Raw genomic sequence first — 16,356 nt, 5'->3', positions numbered from 1 at the left:
GTAATACAGTGGTGCTGGCTGCTTTATTCAAGTGCTTCTGGAGTGGTGATCCTCTTGCCGGGCACGTCACTGTTAGTGTTGACGGCTGTGCACTGCTACAAATCTTTACTGTATTTTCAGTAATATAATGCAGCCTTTCTCAACATTATTCCAGCATGTACCCCTTTAAAAGAGAAGAGGTTTGCTGAATAACCCTTAGGGCTCGCACATGATAAGCGCTTTTCTGAGTGCTTTTTGTCCTCCAGAGATTTTTGAGAGCTTTTTTTAAAAAAAATGCTCCCATTGACTTGCATTAAAATTGCGTGATTTTACCGTGATTTTAATGTAAGACAATGGGAGAGTCAGGGCCACACAGGCGTAGTGGTTCGTTGACTAGCCAGTCACCAAAAACAAAACTTAGCCTTGGCCGGGTATTGGAGGATCGTTCCAGGATGGCAAGGGCACAGGGTGGCTGCAGGGCCAAGGTAAGTGAAACTTTTTTTTTTTAGAAGTATTTTCAGGTTCCGTTTAAAGCAAACCTGTCACTTTCTAAGAATAAAAAAAAAAAGAGATACTTATCTTGGTAGAGGGAAGCCTCTGGATCCTAATGAGGCTTCCCCTGTCCTCCAGCAGCCCAATCCAGTGCTGTCACCCCCAAACTAAGTTAAACAACAACAGTGGCTTTCGTCTCTGCACACAGGCAAACTAACGGCTTTTTGATGGGCTTTGGCTGAAATAGCTGAGCCCAATCGGGTCCGCCTCTCAGGGACAGGCGGCTCTCCCTGCACAGTAAGGTGGACTAATCAGACTGTGCCATTTCTACTGGAGTCTGAGCGGAGAGCTGCTAGTGCGCATCCGTACACAGCCGACAAGGGGATTTTGGGGGGAGCCACTGCTAGATCCCCTTTGGTGAGGTGGACAGGGGAAGCCTCTTTAGGATCCAAAGGCTTCCCCCTCTCCCAAGGTAAGGACCCCCTAGGGGCACTTTTCATCCCTTAAGGTACACTTTAAAGCGGTATCGTCACCATGAAAATCAAATTTCAACAGCAACTGGCCTGAGTGTATTAAGTGATAAAGATGCTAAGCCTGCATTCAAAACGTTCAAAAATGTTTCTGCTGTTATGATTTGGCGTTATCACATTCTTAAGGAGCACTGGCCCTTTAGTAGTCGTTGCCAAAGAATTGCATGCTGGGGGTTCTTATCTATAATCTATTCCTCCTCTTCCATTTATTTCCCTGCTAGCTGCTTATCTGAAACCTAATCCCCCTACTCACTTGTGTTTACAAGCAAGGCTGAGGCGACTCAGCGATTGGAGGAGACAAGAAAAAAAGTAAAGGGCAGAAATGACATCACAAGTTAGCCTTAACTGTGGGCAGAAGACATGGCCCCCACCAGGAACAGAATTCTCGTCATTTACTATATAACATTCACTGAAATCAAAACGTGGACAGTATAATACATGTGTTATGTAAGTAGATCAAGTATTTATCTACTTATATATGTGTTTTTCCCTGGCATAGTATGGCTGATCCTACTGCTTTAACTAGATTGTCTGTAGTTAAAACTACACATCAATGAGACAGAGGCGGCTAAAGTCAAGTGAGCACCCAAGTTTCAGTTCGCACCAGCTAAGCCACCAATCACAATACAGAACCAATGATCACTTGGGAGGTGGGAAGGGCCAGACCTGACTTTCAGGAAAACCTCCAAATCTTTAGTAGCCTACAGTATATGTCTGGAACTCCTGATCATATTGACAGATTTCTAACCAAAGTATTTCAATGCAGTTCGCATTAACAGAAATCACAGCTGGCCTAAAAAGTTAAGCCTTCTTGTTATACCTACAGATTCATTATTGGGACTGTCTGTCCTGTGACATCATTCAGGGGCGCCGCCAGGCACCAAGCAGCCGCTTGGGGCCTCGCGTTTTTAGGGGCCTCGGAGGCTCCGTGACGTCACACTGTTGTCCGCACTGGGCTGGCCATTCATAGCCCGCAGCCCAACTCCAGCCTGCATAGTCTTCCGGCAGGCAGAGCAGGGCTACGGGAAGATGCCCTGTACTGGAGACTATTTGTGTCTCCAGTACAGGGCTTCGGGCACCATCTTCCCATAGCCCTGCTCTGCCTGTCAGCGCGGGAGATATGCAGAAGCAATATCTCCGGGGGAGCTGCGCGCCAGATGCTGGCCAGGAGAGAAGACTTCTGCCAGGTGAGTAAATGCATTTGTTTTTTGCTGAAATGTTGGCCAAATTGCGTTCGTTTTCTGCTGAAATGTGTCCCAAATTTCGTTTGTTTTCTGCTGAAATGTTGCCCACATTGCGTTTATTTTCTGGTGTCTGGGGTAACTGTTGCTGCATTTATTAATGGTCATAGTTGGCTATATTTGTTGCTTTGGGGTTACGGTTACGCTCCGCCAATACAATGTCATGGCCACACACCCCTGCTCAGTCCCCCCTCCTGCTCCACCCACATGTCATGGCCACGCCCACTTTCTGCGGAATAGTCACGCCCATTTTTCACCGGGTAGGGCCACTTCCTGCAGTCCGCTTGGGGCCACAAAAACCTTAGCTGCACCCCTGACCACATTCAGTGCCATGCGCCAGCTGCCCTTTATAGTGAGAGAATCAGAGGTATCACAGTAATTTGAAAAAGACTTACATTTGGGTTGTAGTTCTCTCCTGGCTCGATGAGATAGGTCTGATTCCCATCACAAAACATCCCACTGTGACAATCAGAAAAGACAGTTAATTTTTATATGGAACAAAAAATAAGACGTATACACAAGTTTGTTTAAAGCACCCGAAGTGAGAGTGATATGGAGGCTGCCATATATATTTTCATTTAAATAATGCAGATTACCTGGCAGTCCTGCTAATCCTCCGCCTCTAATACTTTTAGCCATAGACCTTGAACAACCGTGCTGAGCAGATGTTTGACTGGATTTTCCACATGCGCATTTCAATTGTGTGATTCAGACTCTACTTATGCTTGAAAGAAAGTACCCCTTCCCTACCCCATAATTAGGTAGCATATTCCCCCAAACCACATAATTAGGCAGAGTCTGGTGTCCCTAATGTGTCCCCTTATACAACATAATAAGGCAGTGAGCAGCAAAACATAATTATTAATTAGGTAGTGACCCCCCCCCCCCCCCCCCCCATATAATTGGTGGCCAATAGAGATGTACCGAACATCAAATTTTCTGTTTGCGAGCGCGAACTTCTGCAAAATGTTCGTGAACCGCCATAGACTTCAATGAACAGGCAAATTTTAAAGCTTACAAAGACTGTTTCTGGCCACAAAAGTGATGGAAAAGTTTTTTCAAGGGGTCTAACACCTGGACAAGGGTATGCCGGAGGGGGATCCATGCCGAAAGTCTAACAAAAAATTACGGAGTTGAAGCAAAGTCGAGTTTTAATCCCTAAAGGGCAGAAATCACATTATGCACAGCTCTGGGTGTCAGTGGGCCGTGGAGTGTCCCACAGAGAAATGCAATAGTACTATCAGAATACAATGATATAATAATGCACTGGAGTGGTTCTGTGCCTGCAACTTAATGAGGCAACAGCAGTAGTGTGCACACAGCTCTGGGTGTCAATGGGCTGTGGAGAGTCACACCCAAATAGAACAAACACAGAAGACTGATGTACTAGCCCTCAAAAGGGCTGTTTGGGGTGCTTTCAGCAAGTGAGGAACAAGAACACAGGTCTAGCTATTGCTTTTCCTACCTATCAGCAGCAAGTCTGGCCCTGCTCTCACTAACAGTCAGCACCCAGCAGAGAATGAATCCAATATGGCCCCTGCAGCTGCTTTTTGATAGGAGTAGGGGGTGCAGGAGGGGTGCTAGCTGATTGGCTGACATGTGTCTGCTGACTGTGAGGTAAGGGGTTAAAGTTTAGATCAATGATGATGTATAGGGGGTGGGTCAAACACGCCATATGATCGATGTCCGCCGTGAAAGCGAACAGCGGAAGTCCGCAGAATACTGTTCGGGCCATCTCTAGTGGCCAATGAACCAGCACATAAAATGCCATCCTTCCCCAGCTTCCCACTGGAACTATATACTTAAATAATGATGATGGTGGCACACCAGAGATCCTGAAATGGAACTAAACAGTCCCACAGAAGTATCAGGGCATCAGTGCTAGTGATTAGGGGCATGGACCCAATAAATCCCTAGCTCTAATGACTGTAGGCCTTGGGAAGGCCTGGTTTCCAGTGTTAATATCAGGCCCTAGGCACCCAACTCTAATGCCTTGTCTGTGATCTCTGACAGGGATTGTTAGTTACACATGCTGCAATATATGATATTCTGGTATGGCTGTTACACTGACTATCCACAGGCAGTCATAAAGCGACATATACCCATAATGCTGTGCAGCGCATGAGGGAGAATGCTAGATGGTGAAGCCTCCCGATGTCCTTGCTCATTAAAAGAATACCGATGGGAAATGCCTCAGGGGAACAAAAGCCACCCATAGTTCCAGGGACGGATCTAGACCAAGTTGCCCCAAGTTGCGCCTGGGGCAAGGTCATATTTTGGCGCCTAAACTGCCATTCCCCATCCAAATTTTGCCGCCTTTTTAAGAATTTCACAAACTGCGCCTGGGGCAAGAGACCCGCTTGTCCCCCCCCCCCCCAGATCCGTCCCTGCATAGTTCCCGGCACAGGAGTAATCACGGCGGTGCTGGGTTTTTTCTTTCGAGCGATAATTTGGTCCCGGTAAAGGCCGCGACTAGAGGGAAGTCTTATCTTTGAACCAGATCTAGTTGGCCACTTATGTATAGTAGCACAGTGCCACTGCTCTATCCGTGCTCACATTGTCATACTGTGTGGATACCAAGAGCATGGACAGAGCGGTGGCAATGAGCTACTGCGCATGCATACCATGCAAGATCCTGTTCAAATGTCACCAACTTTACTCTGGTTGCGGCCTTTACTGGACCGAATTATCAGATGACAGAGCTGCTCTGATTAAAAAAACGCTATTGTGGTAGGTACAAACAGTGCAGATTGGTAGAGCAGCACCCATCAACTGGAAGGTTCAAGGACGTGCCTCAGCTCTCAGTTCTCCACACCACTGGGACTGTAAATTGTAGAAATCCACTTGAGCAGGCACCGTCGCAGTATAAATAAGCTCTTTATTGATCACATGGGTTTAAAAAGGCAGTTAACAACGACAGACCGCTGTTTCGAGCTTAGAGCTCTTTATCAAGTTGTCAAAAACTGCAATACACATAAAATTCCACTTCCCACACAATATATAGCCAGTACCCACCAATCAGAGTGCAGCATTTGAAAGCAACCAGTCAGATCGTGCCACTTCATAGGAGGACCTGATGGGGAACTGCATAAAGCAAAGTTAACCCCACCTCCTAGATTGAAATCCAACAATAGCAGATAAAATATTACTTAACAAACTCAAAAAACAAAAAAGTTAGAAGAGCAACAAGCAAGCTTACCCATCTGTGTTCATAAAGTGCAGCGCTGCAGCCTTCATAGAAAAAAAGACCTTCAATACACAGTTGCTAAACACTACGTATGCCGACCAATCAGCTCCAAGACTCATAACTTGCCGACAAATAGGAAAACATCTATACTGAACTTGCTCTAAAGCGCCGACCAATCATCAGTCAGCCAGCGCCTGAGCCTATAGGAGCAGCGCCAGGGGTCCTCTGACATCACCGCTGCTGTGCGCCGACCAATCAGCCGCTTCCCTATGCGGCGGCTCCCATACGCATGACAGAGGCGGACATATGTCCGCCACGTCATGCATACCTAACTAGTGGGCAGTAATCCGGGCGTGGCCAGTGAACTTAGCGCTAGCCAATAGGATACTCAAAAGCCTCCCAACTATCGTCTGACAATAGAAGTTCCCACCCATAAACAAACCCAACAGCGCACAGCATGGCCAGCATAGATGATACTGATCCACAGATGCCTCTCATCTATCTCCTGGTAAAGCGTACTTCACTAGTATCAAGCTATATGCAACATGTAGTAGCTCAGCTGGTGCACAAACAGGGTAACACTAAGTCACTGCCGCTGGCCAAAAAACACATGGTCAGCCGCAATGTAATATTGGATACTACAGGACAGTCCCAAAAATTAAAAACCAAAAAAAAATAAATAAATAAATAAATAAAAAATTATGCACATCTGATAAGATACCTCCAACACTGAACTCCATGATAAGTACATATAAAGAACTCCACCACTGAAAATAAAAGACCTCTCAAATGCAAAACGACAAATCATACTCAATATTCAGACCTCCCCTACCCAAAGTATCCAACTTTCTAATCCAGAAGTTTTCTCGTCTGGACAGTTCTTTATCACGATCCTTACCTCACCCCCAGCCCACTGGAACCCCATCAATAACTTGCACTCTCAATTATGCGACCCCATGTCCTGCTTCCGCAAAGTGTCTAGCCACTACCTGTGTGGTATTTTTATTTCTAATTGCTGATTTATGGGAGGATAATCTCACCTTAAGTGCCTTCGTGGTCTTGCCCACATAGGCAAGACCACAAGGGCACCTCAAAAGGTACACAACATAAGTTGAATTGCAGTCAAAGTGTTCCCTTATCTTAAATGGAGTACCCTTGGAGGGATGTCTAAAAACATCCCTCTTACTGATAAAATTGCACAAATGGCAACTCAAACAGGGATACGTACCCTTCCTGCCCTCTCTCAATCTGTGTGTGTTAGACTTAGTGTGAACTAGCTTATCACGTATTGTAGGGGCTCTTTTGAAGGATAAAAGGGGAGGGTATCTAAACTCTGGGAGCCTAGGGAAGGCTTCTCTCAACACATGCCAGTGTTTGCGAACTACCTTGCCTATCTGTGGACTACAGGTATTAAATGTTGAGACAAAAGGCATACGGGCAGAACTATCTCTAGTCTGTCTACCCTTATCTCTAGCTTCAAGAGTCCATAAAGGATACCCCCTTTGTCTAAATTTGTGCTCCATTTTGTCAAGTTGACTTTTTAATTGGGACCCTCAGGTACAATGTTCATAACCCTCTTCAATTGACTATTGGGGATTGAATTCTTGATTTGAGTTGGATGGAAGCTTGAAAAATGTAAAACTGAATTCATGTCTGTGCTTTTAACATACAGGTCCGTGCTCAAAACAGCACCATCCCTGTATACCATAGTGTCAAGAAAGGAGACACGCCATTCGTCTGTATGTGCCGTCAATCTAATAGTAGGACATCTAGCAGACAGGGAACACACAAATTCATCAAGGGTCGAATGCGGCCCCGCCCACAAACAAAAAATTTCATCGATGTACCTCCACCAGCACTTAGCGTGCTGGCGGAAGAGTACATCGGTGTAAACAAAAGATTCTTCAAACAGACCCATAAAAAGATTTGCGTAGGCCGGGGCCACGTTCGACCCCATAGCTGTTCCCCTCTGCTGGATGTAAAAATTGTCCTCAAACTTAAAATAATTAAACCTCAACACTATTCTAAGTAATTCAACCAAAAAGGTTCGTTGTTCTCTTGAAAGATCAAGCCGCGTCATCAGAAACCAGTCAATCGCCTCTACACCCCCATCATGTGGGATGGAGGTGTAGAGGCTCTCGACATCCATTGTTACAAGCAAAACATCCTCCCCAATAGTATCAGCAGCGGTGATGTCAGAGGACCCCTGGCGCTGCTCCTATAGGCTCAGGCGCTGGCTGACTGATGATTGGTCGGCGCTTTAGAGCAAGTTCAGTATAGATGTTTTCCTATTTGTCGGCAAGTTATGAGTCTTGGAGCTGATTGGTCGGCATACGTGGTGTTTAGCAACTGTGTATTGAAGGTCTTTTTTTCTTTGAAGGCTGCAGCGCTGCACTTTATGAACACAGATGGGTAAGCTTGCTTGTTGCTCTTCTAACTTTTTTGTTTTTTGAGTTTGTTAAGTAATATTTTATCTGCTATTGTTGGATTTCAATCTAGGAGGTGGGGTTAACGTTGCTTTATGCAGTTCCCCATCAGGTCCTCCTATGAAGTGGCACGATCTGACTGGTTGCTTTCAAATGCTGCACTCTGATTGGTGGGTACTGGCTATATATTGTGTGGGAAGTGGAATTTTATGTGTATTGCAGTTTTTGACAACTTGATAAAGAGCTCTAAGCTCGAAACAGCGGTCTGTCGTTAACTGCCTTTTTAAACCCATGTGATCAATAAAGAGCTTATTTATACTGCGACGGTGCCTGCTCAAGTGGATTTCTACAATTTACAGTCCCAGTGGTGTGGAGAACTGAGAGCTGAGGCACATCCTTGAACCTTCCAGTTGATGGGTGCTGCTCTACCAATCTGCACTGTTTGTACCTATTGACACCACAACAGAGCTATAGCACCATGGGAGAAAACGAGTTAGACACCAGTCCGGATGTCTTCTCATTTACTGAGGAACAAGCTACGAGAATATTGGCCCTTACAGATGGAGAAATGACATTTCTACAAAAACCAGATGTGAAGCCTTTAAAGAGAGAATTGGAGCTGTTAAAGAAGCAGAAAATTGAGCTGGTTTTGCATGCACGGACCCTTACTGAATATTGTCGCAATAGAAAAATTCCAAGAGCAATGCCGGGCACAGGTAGCACCTCAATTATTTCCAAAGAATAAGAACTTTTGCGCAATTTGGGAACGTATTTTCAACAAAGCTTCTTTTGATGCTATGCTACATATGATTAACACTATACATCATGAATTACCTGCCTTGTAAGTGAAAATCATTGATACTACTCACAAATTGAGGTCATTGATCCCTGAGGAGGATTATAGATCATTCTATGAAAACCTAGAGAAAAAGATGGATGCGTTTAAAACATCAGTGGAGGAGATTTAGATCTAAATATAATCGGGACATATCGGATTATCAATCAGGATATGTCTACTCATGGCAGAGGATGATTCCGGCCAATTCAAGGCGACCAAGGGCTAGACCTCGTGTACCGAGGGGTGGTAGACCTGACTCTGGAAATTCGCTACCGAATTCCTCCGACACATTTTTTGCCGGGGTCGAGGGATTCATCTCCAGGAGGAGGAGGAAACGCAGAGGCGGGGCCAGGTACCGGCGTCAACAGGAGAGGTACCACAAAAAGAGGCCAACAGAGTCAGACCATGACCCTACGCCAGAGGAAGGATGTACAACCCAGGATCTAGTTGTTAACATCTCAGGCCATGAATTATCTGCTGTGGAGAGGAAATTATTGAATTATGGACTTGGGTTCAGTCCTACAAATCGTCCTGATTTTTTTCTGCTGGAGCAAGAACTGTTCAGGTTTTATAGGAACATCAGATTGAAGGCATTTTTTTGTGCTTTACCTTTACAGATGAGGGAGAAACAGTGTGAGGAGGAGAGGCTCACTTTATCAGCTAGTGGACTTCGTACTAAAAGTACTTTTACTCCTTCAGCTGATGCACTAGTGGACTTGTTTGTCAACAAGGTCAATGATGATGTTAAAAGAATAGAACTTAGTTCCTCACAGGAGAAAGTGACCCTTAATCTAACTAAAGGAGAGTTGAAATCTTTACGGGATCTGGAAGCAAGAAGGGACATAGTTATCCGCCCCGCGGATAAAGGCGGGGCCGTGGTTGTTTTAGACGCAGATTACTATAGAAAATAAATTTTGGGTCAATTCAATCAAACAGATGTGTATAAGAGAATTGATAGGGATCCGATTGGTGATATACAGAATATAATTAAAGCATTGATTGAAGGTGCTCTCTCTAATGAAATTATTGATGAGAAGCTTGCGAAATTTTTGATTAAGATCACCCAGTTACCCCAAGTTTCTACACATTACCCAAAATTCACAAAAGTCTAGATTTTCCACCGGGCCGCCCTATTGTTTCCGGTGTCGATTCAGTATTTGTCCCTCTAGCTCAATTCCTTGATAAAATCCTGCAACCCCTTGTTATTCAGTTAGATTCATATCTTAAAGACACAACGTCATTTCTTCAGAAATTGAGAAGCCTTGATACTATTGGGGAGGATGTTTTGCTTGTAACAATGGATGTCGAGAGCCTCTACACCTCCATCCCACATGATGGGGGTGTAGAGGCGATTGACTGGTTTCTGATGACGCGGCTTGATCTTTCAAGAGAACAATGAACCTTTTTGGTTGAATTACTTAGAATAGTGTTGAGGTTTATTTTAAGTTTGAGGACAATTTTTACATCCAGCAGAGGGGAACAGCTATGGGGTCTAACGTGGCCCCGGCCTACGCAAATCTTTTTATGGGTCTGTTTGAAGAATCTTTTGTTTACACCGATGTACTCTTCCGCCAGCACGCTAAGTGCTGGTGGAGGTACATCGATGACATTTTTTGTTTGTGGGCAGGGCCGCGTTCAACCCTTGATGAATTTTTGTGTTCCCTGTCTGCTAGATGTCCTACTATTAGATTGACAGCACATACAGACGAATGGCATGTCTCCTTTCTTGACACTATGGTATACAGGGATGGTGCTGTTTTGAGCACGGACCTGTATGTTAAAAGCACAGACAGGAATTCAGTTTTACATTTTTCAAGCTTCCATCCAACTCAAATCAAGAATTAAATCCCCAATAGTCAATTGAAGAGGGTTATGAACATTGTACCTGAGGGTCCCAATCAAAAAGTTCAACTTGACAAAATGGAGCACAAATTTAGACAAAGGGGGTATCCTTTATGGACTCTTGAAGCTAGAGATAAGGGTAGACAGACTAGAGATAGTTCTGCCCGTATGCCTTTTGTCTCAACATTTAATACCTGTAGTCCACAGATAGGCAAGGTAGTTCGCAAACACTGGCATCTGTTGAGAGAAGCCTTCCCTAGGCTCCCAGAGTTTAGATACCCTCCCCTTTTATCCTTCAAAAGAGCCCCTACAATACGTGATAAGCTAGTTCACACTAAATCTAACACACACAGATTGAGAGAGGGCAGGAAGGGTACGTATCCCTGTTTGAGTTGCCATTTGTGCAATTTTATCAGTAAGAGGGATGTTTTTAGACATCCCTCCAAGGGTACTCCATTTAAGATAAGGGAACACTTTGACTGCAATTCAACTTATGTTGTGTACCTTTTGAGGTGCCCTTGTGGTCTTGCCTATGTGGGCAAGACCACGAAGGCACTTAAGGTGAGATGATCCTCCCATAAATCAGCAATTAGAAATAAAGATACCACACAGGTAGTGGCTAGACACTTTGCGGAAGCAGGACATGGGGTCGCATAATTGAGAGTGCAAGTTATTGATGGGGTTCCAGTGGGCTGGGGGGGAGGTAAGGATCGTGATAAAGAACTGTCCAGACGAGAAAACTTCTGAATTAGAAAGTTGGATACTTTGGGTAGGGGAGGTCTGAATATTGAGTATGATTTGTCGTTTTGCATTTGAGAGGTCTTTTATTTTCAGTGGTGGAGTTCTTTATATGTACTTATCATGGAGTGCAGTGTTGGAGGTATCTTATCAGATGTGCATATTTTTTTATTTAATTTTTTTTTTGATTTTTTTGGTTTTTCATTTTTGGGACTGTCCTGCAGTATCCAATATTACATTGCGGCTGACCATGTGTTTTTTGGCCAGCGGCAGTGACTTAGTGTTACCCTGTTTGTGCACCAGCTGAGCTACTACATGTTGCATATAGCTTGATACTAGTGAAGTACGCTTTACCAGGAGATTAGGAGATAGATGAGAGGCATCTGTGGATCAGTATCATCTATGCTGGCCATGCTGTGCGCTGTTGGGTTTGTTTATGGGTGGGAACTTCTATTGTCAGACGATAGTTGGGAGGCTTTTGAGTATCCTATTGGCTAGCGCTAAGTTCACTGGCCACGCCGGGATTACTGCCCACTAGTTAGGTATGCATGACGTGGCGGACATATGTCCGCCTCTGTCATGCGTATGGGAGCCGCCGCATAGGGAAGCGGCTGATTGGTCGGCGCACAGCAGTGATGTCAGAGGACCCCTGGCGCTGCTCCTATAGGCTCAGGCGCTGGCTGACTGATGATTGGTCGGCGCTTTAGAGCAAGTTCAGTATAGATGTTTTCCTATTTGTCGGCAAGTTATGAGTCTTGGAGCTGATTGGTCGGCATATGTGGTGTTTAGCAACTGTGTATTGAAGGTCTTTTTTTCTATGAAGGCTGCAGCGCTGCACTTTATGAACACAGATGGGTAAGCTTGCTTGTTGCTCTTCTAACTTTTTTGTTTTTTGAGTTTGTTAAGTAATATTTTATCTGCTATTGTTGGATTTCAATCTAGGAGGTGGGGTTAACTTTGCTTTATGCAGTTCCCCATCAGGTCCTCCTATGAAGTGGCACGATCTGACTGGTTGCTTTCAAATGCTGCACTCTGATTGGTGGGTACTGGCTATATATTGTGTGGGAAGTGGAATTTTATGTGTATTGCAGTTTTTGACAACTTGATAAAGAGCTCTAAGCTCGAAACAGCGGTCTGTCGTTGTTAACTGCCTTTTTAAACCCATGTGATCAATAAAGAGCTTATTTATACTGCGACGGTGCCTGCTCAAGTGGATTTCTGCTATTGTGGTAGGTGATTGCTCATATTCTGGGACATATGGATGCAAAGCAAGTAGTTTTGGTGCCTGCTCTTCCCTGCACTGCGCCTGACCTGGACGCCACCATAGACATGATATTATTATGTCTATGGCCACGCAGGGGTAATTCAGAGATCCAGCAATTGCTGGACCCCGAAATTACTCCTTCCAAATTGCTACAACTCCGAGGAGGAATAGTAATTAACCTCTTGAGGACCGCAGTGTTAAACCCCCCTAAAGACCAGGCCATTCTTCCCAAAAAGGGCCACTGCAGCTTTAAGGCCTTGCTGCAGGGCCGCGCACAACACAGCACACAAGTGATTCCCCTTCCCCCAGCCTTTCTCCCCACCAACAGAGATTCTGCTGGTGGGGTCTGATCGCTCCCACGTTGTTTATTTTATTTTTTTATATTTATTCTATTATTTTTTTTATTAAGTTTCCTTATTTCTTTCTTTCTTTTCAAAAACCCTCCCTTCCTCGGCCAGCCAATCCCTGTGATCAGCTGTCATAGGCTTCAGCCTATGACAGCCGATCACTTCTGTCTCCCCCAGGGGAACAGCCGTGTCACATGGCTGTCCCCTGTACAGCGCTGCCATAGATTGCAGTGCTGTATCCTTCTAAAAGATCGCCACTGGGAGACTGAAGGCGGGGGGGGGGGGAGCACGGCCTACCAAGCGGAGATGTGCGCGCATTAGCACGCGCGATCTCCTGCAAAACAGGCCCGCGGGACCTTACGCCGATCAGCATTAAGTGGTCCTGGGGTTGCCACGCCCATCAGCGTGACGTGGTTGGCAAGTAGTTAAAGTAAACTAGGGCTGTAAAAAAAAAATCAAGATTTAATACTCACCAGCAGCTTCCTCCTGCAGCATAATCCCGTCCCACGCCGTCCTCCCACAGTCTGCTGTTCAGCGGCAATCAGCCCCGGTAATAAGCTCATTTTGGTCCAGTCTGGGTGTTCTGCGCATGCGCAGTAGACCTGGACTGATGCGACTGAGCCTATTACCTGGGCTGATCGCGGCTTAACGGCAGACTGTGGGAGGACGGCGTGGGACTCAGACGGGTTTATGCTTGTTTACTTTAACGGCCCGTTTCCACTAGAGCAAATCTGTATGCGTTTTCTGCATGCAGATTCACATAGCCAATACTAGTCAATGGGCCTCGTTTCCACTAGCCCAAAAATCTGTGCGGTGTGCTGTGCAGAAAAAAGATCTGCACAGCAGAGCCATCAGAATTCACTCACCGCAAGGCTAGTGTGCGATTTGCCTGTAATGTAATTGATAGGAAAATCGCATGCAGTTTCGTCATGCAATTTTCCATACGTTTTCATGTAAAAACCAATGTTAATGCATACCGGCATTGACATGGTTAAAATATGGTTGCATACCGCAAACCGCGAGAGTTTCCGTGTGAAAACCCGTATACAAACGCGTACTAATCCGCATTCATTTACGCGTTTTCCGCACCAGTATCGCACCGCACTAGAGGAAACGTAGCATAAGGTCACCCGGAATTAAAGCAGCAGCAGGGAGAGCCGTCATTTGCCTCACCCTATGCCAAAAAGTCCAGGCGGCAAAATGCCATTCGTGCATATGAGTCCTGGCAGAATGGTTTAGAACACAGTGAGGCATATAGACTAGGGATGATGAATGACATGCAAATATTTCTGAGTTCATGGAGGATTATGTAAAATTTTATGCAAATATGTACAGCTTAAAAAATGGACCAATCGATTTACAACTTGGGTGGGACTTGATTGGTACATTTTTAAGCTGCGCATATTTGCATAAACATTTACACTAGGGATGGGACGAATCCACAATTTCTTCGAATCCGAATCCGGATCCGAATCTAAAAAGGTTCTCGAATATCTCGAACCTTTCGAATCCCGAATCTAACGAATCCTGCACATAAAAATTGTGCGATCCGTGGTATAGTTGCCCGCAGTATAGGTACCCAGGCATAGGTAGCGAGGTAAAGGTGCCTTCAGTATAGCTAGCTAGGTATGGGTGCCTTCAATATTGGTAGCTTTCAGTATAGGTAGCAAGGTATAAGGGCCTTCAGTATAGGTAGCAGGGTTTATGGGCCTTCAGTATAGGTAGCAGGGTATATGGGCCTTCAGTATAGGTAGCAGGGTATATGGGCCTTCAGTATAGGTAGCAGGGTATATGGGCCTTCAGTATAGGTAGCAGGGTATATGGGCCTTCAGTATAGGTAGCAGGGTAAATGGGCCTTCAGTATAGGTAGCAGGGTATATGGGCCTTCAGTATAGGTAGCAGGGTATATGGGCCTTCAGTATAGGTAGCAGGGTATATGGGCCTTCAGTATAGGTAGCAGGGTATATGGGCCTTCAGTATAGGTAGCAGAGTATATGGGCCTTCAGTATAGGTAGCAGGGTACATGTGCCTTCAGTATCGGTAGCAAGGTATAGGGGCCTTCAGTATAGATAGCACAGTACATGTGCTTTCAGTATTGGTAGGTAACTAGGTATAGGGGCCTTCAGTATAGGTAGCAGGGTATATGTGCCTTCAGTATAGGTAGCAGGGTATATGTGCCTTCAGTATAGGTAGGTAGCTAGGTATAGGGGCCTTCAGTATAGGTAGTAAGGTACATGTGCCTTCAGTGTAGGTAGGTAAAGGGACCTTCAGTATAGGTAGCAGGGTATAGGGCCTTAAGTATAGGTAGGTAGGTATGTAGGTAGGTAGGTATAGGGGCCTTTAGGTAGGTAGGTAGGTAAAGGACCTTCAGTATAGGTAGCAGGGTATAGGGCCTTAAGTATAGGTAAGTATGTAGGTAGGCAGGTATAGGTGCCTTTAGGTAGGTAGGTACGTATAGGGGGCCTGTAGGTAGGTAGGTAGGTAGGTATTGAGGCCTGTAGGTAGGTATAGTGGCCTGTAGGTAGGTATAGGGGCCTTTAGGTAGGTAGGTAGGTATAGGGGCCTTTAGGTAGGTAGGTAGGTACGTATAGGGGGCCTTTAGGTAGGTATAGGGGGCCTTTAGGTAGGTGGGTATAGCGGCCTGTAGGTAGGTAGGTAGGTATAGCAGCCTGTAGGTAGGTAAGGATAGTGGCTGGTAGGTAGGTAGGTAGGTAGGTATAGTGGCCTGTAGGTAGGTAGGTAGGTATAGCAGCCTGTAGGTAGGTAGGTAGGTATAGCAGCCTGTAGGTAGGTAAGGATAGTGGCCGGTAGGTAGGTAGATAGGTAGGTATAGTGGCCTGTAGGTAGGTATAGTTGCCTGTAGGTAGGTATAGTGTCCGGTAGGTAGGTAGGTATAGGTGCCTTTAGGTAGGTAGGTATGTATAGGGGGCCTGTAGGTAGGTGGGTAGGTAGGTAGGTATTGAGGCCTGTAGGTAGGTATAGTGGCCTGTAGGTAGGTAGGTATAGGGGCCATTAGGTAGGTAGGTAGGTAGGTAGGTATAGGGGCCTTTAGGTAGGTAGGTATAGGGGCCTTTAGGTAGGTATAGGGGCCTTTAGGTAGGTATAGGGGCCTTTAGGTAGGCAGGTAGGTGCGTATAGGGGGCCTTTAGGTAGGTATAGGGGCCTGTAGGTAGGTAGGTATAGCGGCCTGTAGGTAGGTAGGGATAGTGGTAGGTAGGTAGGTAGGTAGATAGAACCCCCCTCCCCCGCCAACCCCCCCACGGCCCCCTCCGTCCCCCGTGCCTCCTCCGCTCACCCCTGCATAATCTACTCACCTTTCCCGTGGAGCGCAGAGCGGCAGACCTCTTCGTTACTTCCCTGTTCCCTCTAGTGGCCGGACCGGCTCTTACTAATGACGTCATAGTAAGAGCCGGTCACTAGGGGGAACCAGGAAGTCGGCGAGAGGTCTGCCGCTCTGCGCTCCGCTATGGAT

General features: G+C 45.7%; 1 protein-coding gene across 3 annotated transcripts in view; it reads right to left on the bottom strand.

The window, feature by feature from the left end:
* Positions 1-16,356, bottom strand: part of ADAM22 (ADAM metallopeptidase domain 22) — a 378,095-nt gene that overhangs the window by 191,622 nt on the left and 170,117 nt on the right. For all 3 annotated transcript variants that reach the window (XM_068235530.1, XM_068235532.1, XM_068235533.1), the window contains exon 6: positions 2,638-2,701. In XM_068235530.1, the coding sequence (XP_068091631.1) occupies positions 2,638-2,701 (64 nt within the window). The remainder of the gene's footprint in view (positions 1-2,637; positions 2,702-16,356) is intronic.

The sequence above is a fragment of the Hyperolius riggenbachi genome, chromosome 5 (assembly GCF_040937935.1).
Source record: "Hyperolius riggenbachi isolate aHypRig1 chromosome 5, aHypRig1.pri, whole genome shotgun sequence".
Lineage (NCBI taxonomy): Eukaryota > Metazoa > Chordata > Amphibia > Anura > Hyperoliidae > Hyperolius > Hyperolius riggenbachi.
Note: the sequence above shows the minus strand (reverse complement) of the source record. Positions and strands in the feature narration are given on the sequence as shown.